General features: G+C 30.3%; 1 protein-coding gene across 1 annotated transcript; it reads left to right on the forward strand.

The window, feature by feature from the left end:
* Positions 1-664: 664 nt before the first annotated feature.
* LOC105324232 (uncharacterized) lies at positions 665-16,055 on the forward strand. Its single transcript, XM_066077907.1, has 8 exons — positions 665-850; positions 3,279-3,389; positions 3,678-3,702; positions 3,836-4,023; positions 5,071-5,124; positions 8,982-9,074; positions 14,924-15,010; positions 15,931-16,055. Exons 1-8 carry the CDS (start codon positions 697-699, stop codon positions 16,053-16,055), a joined length of 837 nt encoding a protein of 278 aa, XP_065933979.1. The 5' UTR covers positions 665-696.
* The last annotated feature ends 242 nt before the right edge of the window (positions 16,056-16,297 follow it).

The following is a 16,297-nucleotide window of genomic DNA, read 5'->3' on the forward strand; positions in this document are numbered from 1 at the left end:
TAAACCCCAACTTAACCATGAGTTTACTTTCTAGGATTACTTCGGGTTTGCTCCGGGTTTACTTTTTGAAAATTGAGGTCCACTCGGGATTTACTTTGGGTTTAATCAAGGATTGCTTTTTGGGTCAACTGTGCGCACTGAAGTGTGAAACGGACCTATATATTTTTTTACCATCTAACAGCCTGTAGTTCCTGCTCCTTGTATATTCCGAATATACATGTAGCGTCTGCTTTCAGGGAAATACTTCAGATCGGGGTTTACTCCTGTGTCCATGCTGGGTTTACTTTCTTAGATTACTCTGGGTCCACTCTAGTAAACCCGGAGTAAACCCAGTGTAAACACAGGATTTAGTTGGAGTTTACTTTCTGTTAGGTTGGGTCTGATCGGTACTGTATTTGTTTATTATTTTTAATATGAATCGATTAACATTAATTTCTCTCTTTCTCTTTCTAAATAAATAAACAAGTAAACAATATCAGGTCTTTATAGTTAAAAGGGTTCAAATTTGTTGCATGCAGATAGTTTACATGAATACAAATATCACAACCTGTACATCGATAAGAGCTTCTCTCGAACCGAATAACAGATTGCATCATACATGTAGTAACAAACAGATATGAACCAAGATTATCAGCTATATTTTATCACATCAGACTTAGTCCGCACATCATTTAAGTTCAATGACGATTCCTTACAATGGATTTTGTAAAGCAATGTCCAAATACGTATAAATCGAGGATTTCAAGGTTTAGAATTAACAATTGTTCTACATTAGACAGTTATCACTGTTTAAAGACAGAAGACAACGGACTTCGAGAAATCTGTATCAGCCCAATCTGGATGGAAGGAAGTAAATTATTTTTGATTTAATTTGCATCTTTGAAATATTTGGGAAGTTATTACACTATTGCCAAGCCACTTTACAACAGACAGGAAACTTAAGGTATTCATTAGAAGGAACTGTTGAACGTTGTAAATATTACTTCATTATAAAGCTTACAACTTCATAAATGCATTGTACAATATCGTTACATTAAAACATTGCAATTATAACTATCTTCCTACTTTTTTGTTGTCGACTAAGGGTGAGTTTTAATAGTTGTTATTTATATCTTAACAATTTTTTTTCTGCAAGGAACATTATCATTTGATAAGGCTTTATGGGGTCATTCAGTTTTATATATCAGATTTATATATAAGAATAGCTCACTTGAGCTAATGTAATACACTCATGAGAGCAAAATATGACTAAAACCTAGCAAAATGGTGAGCTATGTATCCTGCTTATACTGTAATTCTACGATTGACGCTGATTTTTGATAGTTGTTCGCTTTATTAAAAGGGATTTATCGATGGCAACAAGTAACTTATTCCATAATCGAGTGGATAAAAATGTCGAGCTTGTTATCCATACATCCAGAGTTAAAATTCTGCAGGTGATTTTTTTGTTTTTTACTGAATTGAAATTTTTTGAAAAATATTTTCCCCCGCAAACTGCAAAGTTTTCGCTTATTTTACAGATGTACAATTTATTCATCATTATATCTTTCATAATCAAATAAATGTCTGTTATTTTATTGACTTTTTTTTCAGGTGTGTTATTCCATAATGAATCTGTTTCTGTTCTTTGTGTCATTGGGACATCAATATTGTTTAAGTGTCTTTCAACAGACCGTATGTTGGTGAATTGATAGTGATTGTTGTAGCACAGTAGTAGCAAACAGAACTGTTTGTTTAACCCCATAATCTACAGTTAGTTGATTAGGGTTTAATGTTGTATTTTGAATTTTTTTTTACAGTAGCTAATGTAAATCCTACGAAAATCTTATGATAACTGCATCTTTTATTTTCAGTTGAAAGCCTTCTTGCATTTGTTAATTAATACTTGAACCTTAGGAATAAAACTTAAGCAAACTTACAAATTAGTAGAGAATACTTTTAATTGTGATTTGAAAAATAGTTACAAATTCAATGGCAGGGGTGCTTACACATTAAGTTAAGTTTTTTTTTTAATTTATTTCATTTCAAGTAAAGTGAAAGTTGTGAAATACATTGTACATGTAGATTTAAAAAAAAAATAAGTTCATAAGTTTCTGGCTAAGGTAAAAGTTTGTTTTTTAATTCGATGAATAAAGTTTATTTTGCTGTTTCATTTTTCATCGACGATTGTTTATGGCATTGTGTTGTGGCACTATAAAACCAAGTCTATGAATAACTGTTCTGTTCTTTTTGTCCTGTTGATCTGATAGTGTCTTTCGACTGACCATATGATGATGAATTGATAGTTGTTTTTGAAACACAGTGGTAGCAAACATAATTGTTGTTTAAATGGACAGTTCACAGTTAGTTGATTAGAAATTGTATTTTTATTTTCGTTAGATTTGTTACAATCAAAAATCCAACGTAGGCCTAGGAAAAGTTCTGTGATAGCTGCGTGTTATATTTTCAGTTGTAGGACTCGTTGCATTTGTTGATTATTACTTGATTCTTCGTAAGATAACCTATGTAAACCCAGTTATAAATAGAATAGATGGTTATTTTTTTGTCACTTGAAAACCCGTTATAGTTCTTTTATTAGTTGATTACCAATATCAAATGGTATTCTTGTCTCATCGTTTTTGGTCCATTGGTTACAACATTTACCTCTCTTTTTAGCGTTGGTTTCAGTCACGTCATTGAAGAGAACATTTTGCAACTTAGTTTATGTTAATCATAATGTTAAATAATATTTTAATTAGTTATTGCAATCGGATTTGTTATTTACTCAAGATGAATAATTATCACTATCAATCTCAAGATGTTTCTTTTAAGTCTAAGCCTCACGGCAAAACCTGATAAAACCAGTGCTTTTAAAAATAAATATTGAATTACGTGTTTAAAAAATGTACCTGTAGTCCACGAACCGGCAGTTCTGTAAGCTGATCATTATTTTGCAGTCCTCAAGTGCATCATATGCATATGTATGTGATATTCAATATTGTAATATAATGATATATTAAAAAAAAAGTTTAATATCAAACCTTCTAAAGCATACTTTATACATTTTGAGAAAAAAATTCTCTAAGAACTAAAAAGTGTCACAAAACACACAAATGCATTTCAAGGAGGTGATCTCTTTTACAAGACTTTATATGTACCTTATTAGACATCTTCCCAAAGATGCGATGCGGATGACATCAATTTTGTACAGTTTGGAGAGAGTATAGCTCCGGTACGGAATGATTGAATATATATTTTTAATTTACTTAATAATATAAAACTATTAATAAACATTCCAGAAATGTGTCCAATTTACAGCAGAGGTGGTGAAATAGTTGCCAGTAAATGCTTTGTTCAACCAAAACTTGAATGTCCAACAATCGTTTATAAGTCCAGTGACGTCTTTAACTGTAAGTTATTTTTTTAAAAGCCGACTTTAGACCCATCCGAAATATACAAAGATACCAATGATTATTCGTTCTAATCATTAACATAATTTAAATTATCATCATGTTATAATATATTGATTTTTAATAAATATATGTGTAAGATAATCAATAACATTGCATATGATTATAGGCCAAATTCTTCAATAAAAGAATATTCAATATTTTTTTGAAAATTTGGTTGTACATATACTTGCAAAACATTTATGTTATTTTCGTACTTTTCTTAATATGATTCTCTCTACACTTTAGATACAGGTTGTTTACCCATTATAAGGTACATTTTCTGAACACTAGTAAATCCTTTTGGAATTCAAATTCATAGCATTTGCTTGATTGCATGAATGCAATCACATAAAATATCAAAGAGTTTCAATGTGAATCAAAATATATATTTTAACATTTTTCAGAGAAAATTCAACGACAAAGAACACACACCAGGACATGTATAACTCTACGTTCACTTGCATAAACGGTGCTGGTGTAAATCTCCAGGCAGCGTACTTTGCCGTCCCCGCTTTGCTTCTTTTCTTGATGTTGATTGGCAATATTGTCTTGTGGAAAAGTAAACACATCAGAAAGCGGATACGTTGTCTGGGTATTTGTGCTGCATTATTTACTTCATCTATAAGTGGATCCGGAGGTGGGTGTCCAGATTGTTGCCAGAGGGTTTTTGGTAACGATAAAAATTGGAGTCCAAGACTTTTCAAATCAGAAGAGGGGCAGACTCCCGACTCGCCTTTTACATACTTTAATGCTTCTTTACAAATGTATCTGTCCATAATCACAATTGACAATCGAAACGTTTATTCTATATTATCTTGTAATGCAATCTTACATATTTGAAAAAGACAATTTTTTGAAGGCATGCGCTAGGACTAACTTTTACATTTTTTACTATGGTACTTTTTAAAGTTATATAAAGGGAATTTGAACTTTTTTGTCATAAACTGACTTGAACTATCTAACACTTTTATACTATTGGCTTTGATTTTAATACTTATTACTCAAATGTAGTTACTTTGATATGGGAACATTAGTAACACATAAAGCACATTTTCGTTGTGAAATAACACATTTTCTTTTGGAATTTGTTAATAAAACATTATGCATATATAAAAATAGGTTTGTATCTATATTGTGTTCATATACTGTATCGATCACTTTTTGTTGACTTTCAAACAAATACACATATCTGTAATTTAAAACACAACTTAGATCCAATATCAAAAGATTTTTTCGTTCATATGTTTTACTCGGGAAAATTCACAGAAACGATAATAAATTTCTTCGAGGGATTTATGATGGGGTAATCTTACATCGTTTGTAGAAACAACAGAAATCAAAACAATTATTTTATGTAATTTGCAGTGCAATGTTTGATGTTTACTGTGTATGGAAATCGCAATCCATAGAGGGAACGTTTTAATACTGAACATTTCGGCATTTTTAATTCTTGTGCAAAAATGATTATCTACTCACGAGGGCATTTTTATTATCAAAATATTAAACAAAAAGTAGTGAATTATAAAATTTTGACGAGTTTGAATGTAAATTGAATCATTAAATGTCATGTTTACAGGCAATGAATTAAAATACAGACATTTGGTGAAAAAACCTAATAGTTTATGTTAATGATTTACAGGTGACGACACACAAATTGACCAACCTGAAATTGTGACACCATCTTTTCATAACGGTAATCATGTTTGGCTGATTCACTTTATTTTTATAAATAGCAAATTATAGGCTTATAATAATTTGGTTTTCTCTTAGTGTTGCTAAGTTCTATTCTTATTTTATTGTTTATGTGTCTCTTGTAGTCATCAGAGTTAAACATCTTCATGTTCTGGTTTGATGTGAAAATGGGACTTTAGAATGCCCATTGAATTGGACTGAATATAACATTCGCTACTCCGTCTTATAATCAAATTTAGTCATTTAAATCATCTAACGTCGAAACGAAACGTTATAACGTAAATTATCAATTGCAATAAAAATATTAGAATTAGAGTAGTATAAAGTTTTTATCAAAGAAATCAGACAAATTAATTTTGATTTAAAAAATGCGATTTAAAAAGATTTTTATGATTTTGAAACACAGGATCAGAAATTTTCTTAAACGACAATATAGTTTAAAGTAGTTTTAATATCGCCCTATATCAAAATATTGATATTACAGTGGTAGCGACGCGAAGCGGAGGTTGACACTGGTTTTCGATGGTGTCAATTTCAACAGTTAACCTTCCAAACAGGCACTATTTATTTTATTATACTGAATATCTTAATTTAAAGATAATTTTACTGCTTCTATATAGAAATGAAGTGAATTCTATGGCGAACCGTACGCGCACAATTTACGCGCATGTGATGATTTGTTGTGTTACCTGTTACCAAGTCGTTGCTAACGCTGAGGGTAATAGAACGGATTACCAACTGCGTCTAAACCAATCAGATTTCAGTATTTAACATGCAAGTATAGTAAGATTGAATATAAACATCTTAGTATAAACGTGTACCAAATGCCAGATTTCAGTAATGCTTTCATTTTTATACAGGAACAATATACCTATATGTAGCTACTGACTCTCAAGATGACTTGAAAAACGAGGAACACAAAAGATTCCCCAGTGACTACTAAATTATTTCTAACATTTAAATATTTGATAGAGATACATAGCTTAAGGTTACCCTTACCTTTACTTGATAGGGAAATATTATGTTATCTATTTTGTTGTTGTTGCAAATTGGTTTAATATAAATTATAGCCTCCTACATGTAATTATAAATTACACCCTAACTTATGATCAGACTTAATAGCCTTACTTTTTTGACAAAAGTTTCTCTCCGATTGCTTCTAATTTTTAAAGGTAAAAGCTAATTGTTACTTGATTTATCATTAATAAACAAATGTATCAAACATATCAAAATTGTTAATCAACCTTAGTAAAAACAATGTGGAAAAATATTTTTAAATTTAAAAAGAATCTTTAATGCCCACTTGGTGTAAAATTTACGTGGTACAAACAAACGATATATTATTATTCCGGTTTGTACGACCCTTAAATTTCCGGAAGCTAATAATAACGTTAATTAGGCATATGAACGGGATTTTATGTATTTCAACTACTAAAATCAACTATATTTATTATTTCCTAACGATACATAAGGTAAATTTGAAGTTATTCAAACATGTTTTTCAGCTGCACTGTCTCTTTAAACATTATCCAAAGTGAATAAGAAACAAAATATTCAAAATAAACTTCACAGTTTCAACATTTTAGGTTACGTAAGTCACGCAGATGACCAACTATTATATTCAACTGTGGTGTGCTGCAACTTTTTGTGAAAAAGTTTAAATTGTAAAAATGAATGTCGCCTACGTGGGCCATAGGTGCAGGGCCAAACTGGCCAAACTTTGACTTCTGCTTACTTATGCTCATTGAAATTAAAAACTGAATTCATAGTTATGTAATCCAGTAAACCCTCTACCAAATTAGAATTCTATGTTCCCAGAGAAGGTTTTTAATTCTTGGAATCAGCAAAACTGATTATTTATTATTTATAAATTTTTAAAACCTTCTGCTATTGCTAAAAAAATACTGATCCTCTTGATAAATTGTAGACTCCATTGCTAACATGAACAGGTAAATGAGTTTGCAATGCAGGTTTGGACCCAAAATGATCATATGCTTAATTATATTTAATGTTCAAAAATCCTCTTTCAGGAATTCCATATATATATGGACACTGAATATAGACTAACACTGCATATAGACTGACGGCATATTCAAAAAGACCATAAAGCTGTCTTTTTAAATCGAAAATTTTATGACCCCTAAAGGCAAGAGTTAAAACTTTTTAGGGCTGGTCATTCAATATACATGTACAGCTTACTCCACTTATATTGAAATCGCTTATTTTTAAATTCTGCTTATTTTGAAATACAAATAAATCCCCAGTTTTTGCCTCTCATTTTCTTTGCATTGATTTAACGGATATAATGAAATCGGCTATTTTGAAATATCGCTCATACATGTATTGACACCACTGATTGGTCCCCATAGGGGATATATAGTTATTTTTATAACGGTTATATTGAAGTACTTCTTGGCGGCTGTCGTCACGGTTGGTGACAGTAATTATGCCAGACTGACCGGTTGATATACAAAGGTGTGAATTGATACGTTCTCATCATGTGTTTTTATACTTCTTTTAAAAAGTAAAATTTATTCACTGTTGAATTTTTTGTTTTTACGCATACGGATGTATTGAGGCTAGACGTAATATGGAAACTCCACGGAAAAGAAAAAAACCTTATCTCCGGACACTAAATACGAACTAGTTATGGCTACTGATAAAAGGACAAAGCCTGATTACGAAATAGCTAAGGATTTTGAGATTATCGCGAGTACACTTACGATGATATACAAGCAGTGTACAGCAGTATTTGAAGCGTTTGAGTCTGGTGATTTTTTTCTAAAACGTAAAAGAATGCGATCGGAGATTATGATGAGGTTTAAGATAGTAACAAAATGAAACATACAAAACTTACAGATATAATTTTAATCAAACTTTCAAGGACTAATATCCATGTAATCTGATCACTGTAATAGATAAATGAAGACCAAATAATTTGTTCGGGTTTGGTTATTTATGCTTACATCCGGATTGAGCTTTCAAATAATGGCGGCGTCAATTTCGCTTATATTGAAATACGGATATATTGAAATAATTTGCATGGTCCCCTGAATTTCAATATATCCAGAGTAGGCTGTATTCGTTCCTTCTGCTGTTAAATGTAAGAGAAATATTATTACACATTAAAAGGAAAGAATAAAGCTTTCCATTAAAGTTAACATGTCATGAAAGCCTTCGATTAACAAGGGCTGAATTCTGCTCTTTTGATACTTTAAACGTATCATACTTGACATGTAGGATAAAATAAATAGATAAAAAGAAAAGTTAGCTAAATATGATTTCCCCTTCTGCTGCGATTCAAACACTATTTATAGAATAAGAATTTTAAAGTTAACTTTGTCAACAAAAAGTAAACCTTTGACTTTATATTGTAAGCAAACATAATGTAACAAAATCAATGTAAACAATCAAAAAAATAAAATTGAGGGAAAAATAAAACTGAGGGTTTTTTTTAAATCTCGTCTGCTTAAGGTTATGGTAAGGCTGGTTGCTCAAGCGATTATATTAAACAAATGTACAATGTACCGGTAATAACTGCTGTTCAAATTCTTAACATCAGAGTTTAAATCTAAAAAGTACATCATCGGCTATCAGAATAGTACCACCCCCCCCCCCCCCCCTTTTAAATGATTCATGCATCAGATGTACAATACTTACTACCATATTACACCAACATTTGCAAAAATCGCAAAAGCAAACACTTCTATGTCCATATACCATGTATCAACAAACTTCGTCCATGGTCGAGGTATATAATTGTATGGTGCTGCCTACAGATTAATCGTTATGAGTTTCAATCCAGTTTTTACAGACTTTAACCATTTGTTGTTTATAAAAATTTCATTTTATTATTAGTGAGTGCAGAGAAAACCAAAGACCCTAATCCATCAAATGAAAATATTCATGCCGAAAACCAGAGTTTGTTACATACAGACAATTCGCCAAAAGGTAAAAAGAACACTTTCATACTGACGAATTAATATGAAGAAAATCATATACATTATTCATGTGTAAGAAGTTATCTTGTAAGGTATAAAGAATAATAATACATAGTCTTAAAAAAGGAAGTGTAATAATTAAAGAATTACAACGTAAATTCTATAGCTATTAATCAAAACCTTTAGTGTTTTTTTTCTTTTTTCAGTTCAGTATCTTGTAAGGTATTTTAAAATCAAATTCCTATAAATATATGTAGTAGTATAAAAAAGAGGAATGATTCATTTGGACTAAATATAATTTTTTTCATCAAACCTTTAAAAAGTTTTAATTTTCAAGGAGTTTTCAAATAATTCAGGAAAATTCCTTATATTTATTTATTAGGTGGCATATTGTTTCCTCTTCATTATAACATAGATTACCTAATTTTGAATCAACTTTCCCAATTTGAAACATAATATTATTTGTTATTAAAATGATATGATTGATTTGATATTGTAATCATTTTAACTTGGCTCTATTGGTAGTAAGAAATGGAATAGAATATATCTTTTCCATTGTAAGTCGGTAATTTCAAAAAAAAAAAAAATGTCAAAGTAGTCAAATATAATAAAATGCAATGTAAAGTGGAATAAAAATCTTCGAAGAAATACATGTTACAAATTATATATATTAACATTATTGTAAAATTAGAACGCAATATAAGTAAGCGTTTCATTTTAAGAGGGTATTTTTGTCCAAATTTATCGTTTCTGTCACGTTTTGGCGATTGTTAAGGAAATTACACCTACACGTGTAAGAATTACAATTTTAATCAACCTATAGGACAATTCCGACAAAATTCTTTTTGTCACCTCATTTTATTTCACCAGAAAAATCCTCTAGGAACTAAAACGGTCAATGTACATGATAATAAGAAAAATTTTCACTTACATGTATTATTATTCAAAAGTCACTCAGACCACATTGTGTTAACTTAATTATCCAGATACAATCAATGTCGTATGTAATGCAAAATCTTAGAAGTTATTTTATTTTTAGCCGTGTATTAAAATTTAAAGAGCTAAAGGTAGTTTTTTTAGACGGGGTCACGTGACCCCGTCTATTGGTTTACTGTCAGCCGAAGTCTCAAACCGGAAGGCACGCGTAGAACACATGAATTGAGTCTACGCGTAAGAATATAGTGCATACAGTTTTCAAGCATTTCAGTAAATATATATTATAAAAACAAGCTTTAAATCTTTTTAAGTCCTTTGTGTATAAACAAAATTCTATTTAGAAAACTCAAATAGTTTTATTGATCAAAATATTCTTGCTCGGATTCAAATGTGGAATGAGTTACGTAACTGAATGCACAGCGCCGTTGACGATTAAGTTGGTGTACGAGTTCATTAATCAATAGAAGAGGTTGATGGTGAAATCAAAAGTAATGTTCCTAAACGCAATGTGCCATTTTTGAAAAGTTGTGAATTTTATTTTGACAATCTTTCACCTTAATACTACCAAACTTCATGCGCAAGCCGAAGTTAAAATCGGGACGGGTTTTACACAGATGTTTTACAAATTAAATAGGTTTTTCATTGGCTTCGAGTCTACTTGCGGTATAACTGCTGTTCGTCTCTAAAGGAATTTTGTACAAAGAAAATAAAAGCAAGTTTGAATTTGCCTTCTCGTTCGTTGGCTCTTTAGTCGATTAAACTGAATTTAGATTTTAAACAATGCATTGTAAGCAATATCTATGTTAGATTATACATTTTGGAAGACTTATATACATCATATAATATAAACAATCTTATCGATTGACGAACCATGTTAAATGTCAATGTTCATGTTTTCCGGCTTAATTGGAATCAGGCTTGGGGTGAATTACATTGTAAAATAATGTATTACATTACCATTACTTCATGAATTATAGCATTAAATTACCATTATCATTACTTAATTTTTTTGAAGTAATGCATTACATCACCATTACATGAGTAAAGAAATGCATTACCATTACTTTGTGACATTACTTTGTGAAACGTCAATAAGTTTTAAAAAAGTAATTTAAAAACTAAATAAAGAGTTTTTGTAAATATTTCATTAATAAAACATGCTTAAAATATTTACAGGTTCATGTTCACTATCAAGTTCAAATTTAATGACTTATACAAGATTGCTGTTGCACTTGTAGTTCTCAAAGTAAGGTTGGTCCCGTAACATTTACACGCTAATGGCGGAGTTGACAATCTCTGTTATTTATGTCTCTGATTTTCGGAGTATGATTTTTAATGAAAGGAACGGTTGTATCGTAATTCGTGTAGGTAATGCACAAGTTTACACAAAAAAGAAATAAGTGGCGAACGGATTTATTTTTACCTATTAATTTTGCATGAATCGCAAATGAAGAAATCGTGTCAGATAAGTCGGTCTTAAAAATCAAAATGGCGACCGTGACAAATCTTTTTATTGTCAAAGTTCTTGGAATCTCATTGTAAAAAATATATATCCAACGTCAGGTGCCTGTGTTTGTTATCGGTATACTAATGTTCACTTTGTTTGTTGATTCAGCAGTTTTAGATCTAGAGTTTTCGGGGTTTTCATAAAACTTTTATTACGGATAACGTCCGACTTGTGGATTTTCCCTTGGATCACAAAATTGAATAAATCTAATGATTAAAATTATCTATTTTGATATAGTTGTTTGATTTTCCCGGTTAGTAGTAATTTTTAAAAATTTTCCTTGAGGTCTTATTTTACATAATATACATGTATTACATTGGTTCAATTTTCTACAATAATGAAGGCCGGGATTGAGTAAAATTTAGACAAAGTATCAGACAATTGCAAAAAAACCCCATAGATTGTAACAACTTATTCAAACTCATAAATTTTGGAAGCTTATTCGAGGAAGTCCAGGACAATTACAAATTCAAACTTTCAAGACCCCGTCTTTCAGTACTCTCAGTACTTTGATTTAGTTGACATATTTATATAAATACAATATCATTTTAAACTTGGTGTATATTAAAAAATAAAATAATTGGAAAAGGATCGTGCTACATAAATATCTTTTTAACCGTTTAAAAAAGAACTAAATAAAGCAGTTTTTTCAATTAAAATGTTCATTCCTGAAGCATGAATTTCGTTTAAAAATAAGAAAAAGTGACATTAAATTAAACATGGATAAGCTTACATTTGATAACAGTTTCACTTTTCTGCCATATATTTTTTTATAATAGGGATACTTAGATTAATATTGTACAAAATTTATAGCATATTCGCTAAATCGACATTTTTTTTAATTCCTAGCTCACATGAGTGACATGTTGCAATTAATTTTCTCTTGCCGTCGTCCAGCATATGCAGTGCATCTTTTTTTACAACTGAAGTTTTAAATGTTTGAAAACTACGTCGCAAATTCTTTTTTTAAATTTTACTTGATGCAACTGTGAACTACAGAAAACAAAAGTTGCAATTTTCATGATTCTTACCCACAGGGGCCTTAAAAACAAGGCGAAATTTGTCAAATTTTGATTTATTTTCAAAAATGTCCTCCTCTACCTTTGCACATCTGATAGAAAAATTAAATGCATATGTTGATGAAAAGGCCCTGTCTCAATATTAAAAATTCCATGTCAATCGGAGTAGATTTTTGACCCTAGATCGGAGCCAGAATTGTCACAAAGTGTTATGCATATAATTTTGAAAATGTTCTTCTTTACTTTTCGTGAAACTGAAAAAACTGTCTGCATACTAAGATTACAATTAAAAGACTTTTACAAAATTTTCAATTTCATGTTCCTCAAATAAGGAGTGTTTTCATGTTGCATATAATGGTAAAATAATATTTTTGAGTGCTGCATTTTTAGATAGAATAAAAAATCCTTTACCAAAATTTGACAATTGATGTTCAACGGAACAAAATTGTTATAAGGTAAAATATTTTCAAATTTTCGTAGAAGAACCTAACAGCAAACCATGTTCAAAAAAATCAAAAAGAAGTTCCATCAAGTTTAAATTTCCCTTCCGAAACGGTTCCAATGGAAAGCAAAGTATGTCATTTTTGTTTACGCTTTATTTACTTTTCGTATCCTATGCTAAAATAGATGTGTATTGAATATTAAGTGAATAACAGACAGAAACATAATAATCATACAAGGAATGTTATTTTATGTAAATACTCCATTATTATATCTAATTTCTATATCAGAAGGTTTATTTCGTTTAAAAAAAAACAAAGTCAAAATAGAGAACACTGTTACAGATGGCAATAAGGCAAAGGGAGAAAGAAAATGTTTGTCGGATGATATCTCGATAATAGGTACGAGAACATAGAAAACATGTGTACAATGTGTATGGTATGGCAAGGTAGCTCTTTTTGCTCTGAAAATCCAAATAAAAAATGAAGCTATATGTGTTTGTGTATTTGAATGTTATACCAAACGTCTCTTGCATATGGCAAAAAAAAAAAACCAAACCCCCAAAAAACCCCCCAAAACAAAGAAAAAAACCACGTATATGTTTACATGTACGTGTTATCATACAAGGATAATTCTCTCTCTTAATGTCCATTTTTTTTAGCAAGTCAAAACAAATTTTTTTTGTGTAACACAGTGAACACTGAAATAGGTTTTAAAATCAACTTATATTGATTACCTTTCACATGGAGAACTTACGCGATTTATTAGATCATGTAAGGTAAGCTGTCCCTTGTGATCACCCGTCCACTGTCTGTCTGTCTGTAAACTCTTCATATATTAATTTATCACTTTGACCGTTTGCGTCACAACTTTTATATAGGAAAATATCAAATGTAGATTAATGCCCAACATCTTTGTTTAAAAGGATTTAATTTTTAAATGTTAAAATTAGGTATGTTTTATACAAATAATCCACTAAAGATTCAGTACTGCAGACAATATAGTTTAAATCTACATTTAAGAATCATCAGACTAAAAGACAAACAATTTTATATCATGAAAAATAAATTGGTGTAGTGTAGAGTCTATCTTGTCAAACTTCAAACATCTAGAAAAAAATATTTAGTATTCAAAATAGATGTAATGTAAAGGTGGGACTACAAAGCTAAGCAATATATTAATGAAAATTACGATTTTATAACTTTGTGACTCCATGTAAAAATATTCTAACAAGGTGAGAGTGGGCAATGTTTGACACCTTGATCTTCCTTTAACATGGCTCCTTATCAAGATAAACATATTTTCAGACAAGTTGCTGTCGTTTAAAAAATTATTTAAAGGGACATGGTCACGATTTTTGTCAAAAATTAATTTTTCGATTTTAATGTTTATAATGCTCCAGAAAGGCATTTTTAATAGGCAACCCAAATTTGAGTGACATTTGTTGAGTTATGAGCGAGTTACAGAGTTTACAATTCCTCACTATGTAAACAATGCTTTTGTTTACATTTACAATGTTGAAGTATGAAGTATATTGAACCTATGTAAACAAAATCAGGGCACAAGCCTTGTTTACATGACGAAGAATTGTGAGCCCTGTATCTCGCTTAAAACTCATCGACGGCCACCCAAATTCCACTTGATCATTAGAAATGCATTCAAAGAGCATTGTAAATAATAAAAACAGGAAAATAAAATTTGACCAAAGTCGTGACCACGCCCCTTTAATTATACTGAATAATGATATATTGATCAAAAATAGCCAAAATCTACTGTAAGAAATTGTAAACAAAACCATATCAGCTCAGTAATTTTTCATTTCTGATTTTATTTGTATCTGATATTTACGAGTATATAATACTTGCGCAACAATGTTTATATCTATATTTTGATAAAAAAAAAGAAATAAGTATGATTAATTATCTTTACCAACTCATTATTTTGTGTTTATTGTAGAACAACAAAACAATAAACCAGCTAAGAAAGAAATAATAAGACCGGAAAATGAAAAGACGTCTAAAGCAGATGCCTGTAGAAAAATCAGTAGGTTACTTTGTCTTATTTTATTATAAAACGTAAATAATTTGGCAAAATGAAAAAAAAATCATTAAAACAGTTTAATTGGGCCAATCAATTCATTAATATCTTATAACGGGCAAGTAAATGATACTAGATGGATGCTATTCATTTTTTTTTCAATAGATTGTTGTCCATGGAAGACTGACAATGACTCTTTTTTCTCGAGGAAACGAGTTGGAAACAATGTCTTCCTTAAAACTAGTTGTTATACAATGTAATCAGTTGTTAGACAATGTATAATATAATTGCGAAAAACAATTGCAGAAAAGCTCCTTTTAAAAGGTATTTGATAAAATAAAATGTAATCAAAATACTGAAAATACTTGTAAGCGGTAAGCAAGGTTGGGAATAAATGCGTTAAAATTTCATTTTGAGGCACTATGGAGTTCAAATACAAGTTTCACATTTAAAGTTTAATAAGCTTGAAGTTTTTCATAAATCTAAACAATATTACGGGTTTCATCCTTTTCTTGCTGCATCGCCAGATGCTATAATTGATGATATACCCAACCGCAGAAGTGAAAATGTCAATATATCTTTAAGCATGAGAACATATTTTAAATAAGCATTAATTCTTAAAAAGTGATTTTCACATTTGAATTTTTCAAGTTTTTATTCAGAACAAAAAATAAAACCATGAAACAAAGAATTTCTCAAAATGTTGATATTAATTAAATGTTTCGTGTTTGAATCATTACTGTGGAAGTCTGTCAGGATTCCTAAAAGGGTATTTACTAAATTCCAGAATCAGTTCTCTTTTCATGACTTTTTTTTAGGGTGATGACCAATTAAAACAGATTACAAAATAAATAACACCATTTTTAGCAAAAAACTGACACCAATGTAAATCAACATTGTTGCAAATAATGTTTTTATTTAAATAGGTATGGTATTTGGCAATGTTGAAATGATCTCGATACGATATCGTCAAAATCATCAAAAAGCTATTCTGAATAGTGTCCAGAACATGGATCCCACTCCCACTAGTCACTTCGTGCTGGAGAACTGATGCTTGGAGGTCTACCTCTCCGACTTTATAAAAAAAAAAACCGTGCGTCGTGCGACGTGCGTCGTGCGTTAACAATTTACATTTTTAACTTCTTCTAAAAATTTACAAGGCTGATTGTGACCATTTTTGGTGTGGGGCTTCTCTATGGTAAAAGGAATCTAAATTTAGAAATTCATGGATCTACCATCCCCGGGGCACTACATATGGGGCCAAATATGCCAAAAAAGCCAAATTTTCAAAAA

This window comes from Magallana gigas, chromosome 3 (genome assembly GCF_963853765.1).
Source record: "Magallana gigas chromosome 3, xbMagGiga1.1, whole genome shotgun sequence".
Classification (NCBI taxonomy): Eukaryota; Metazoa; Mollusca; class Bivalvia; order Ostreida; family Ostreidae; genus Magallana; species Magallana gigas.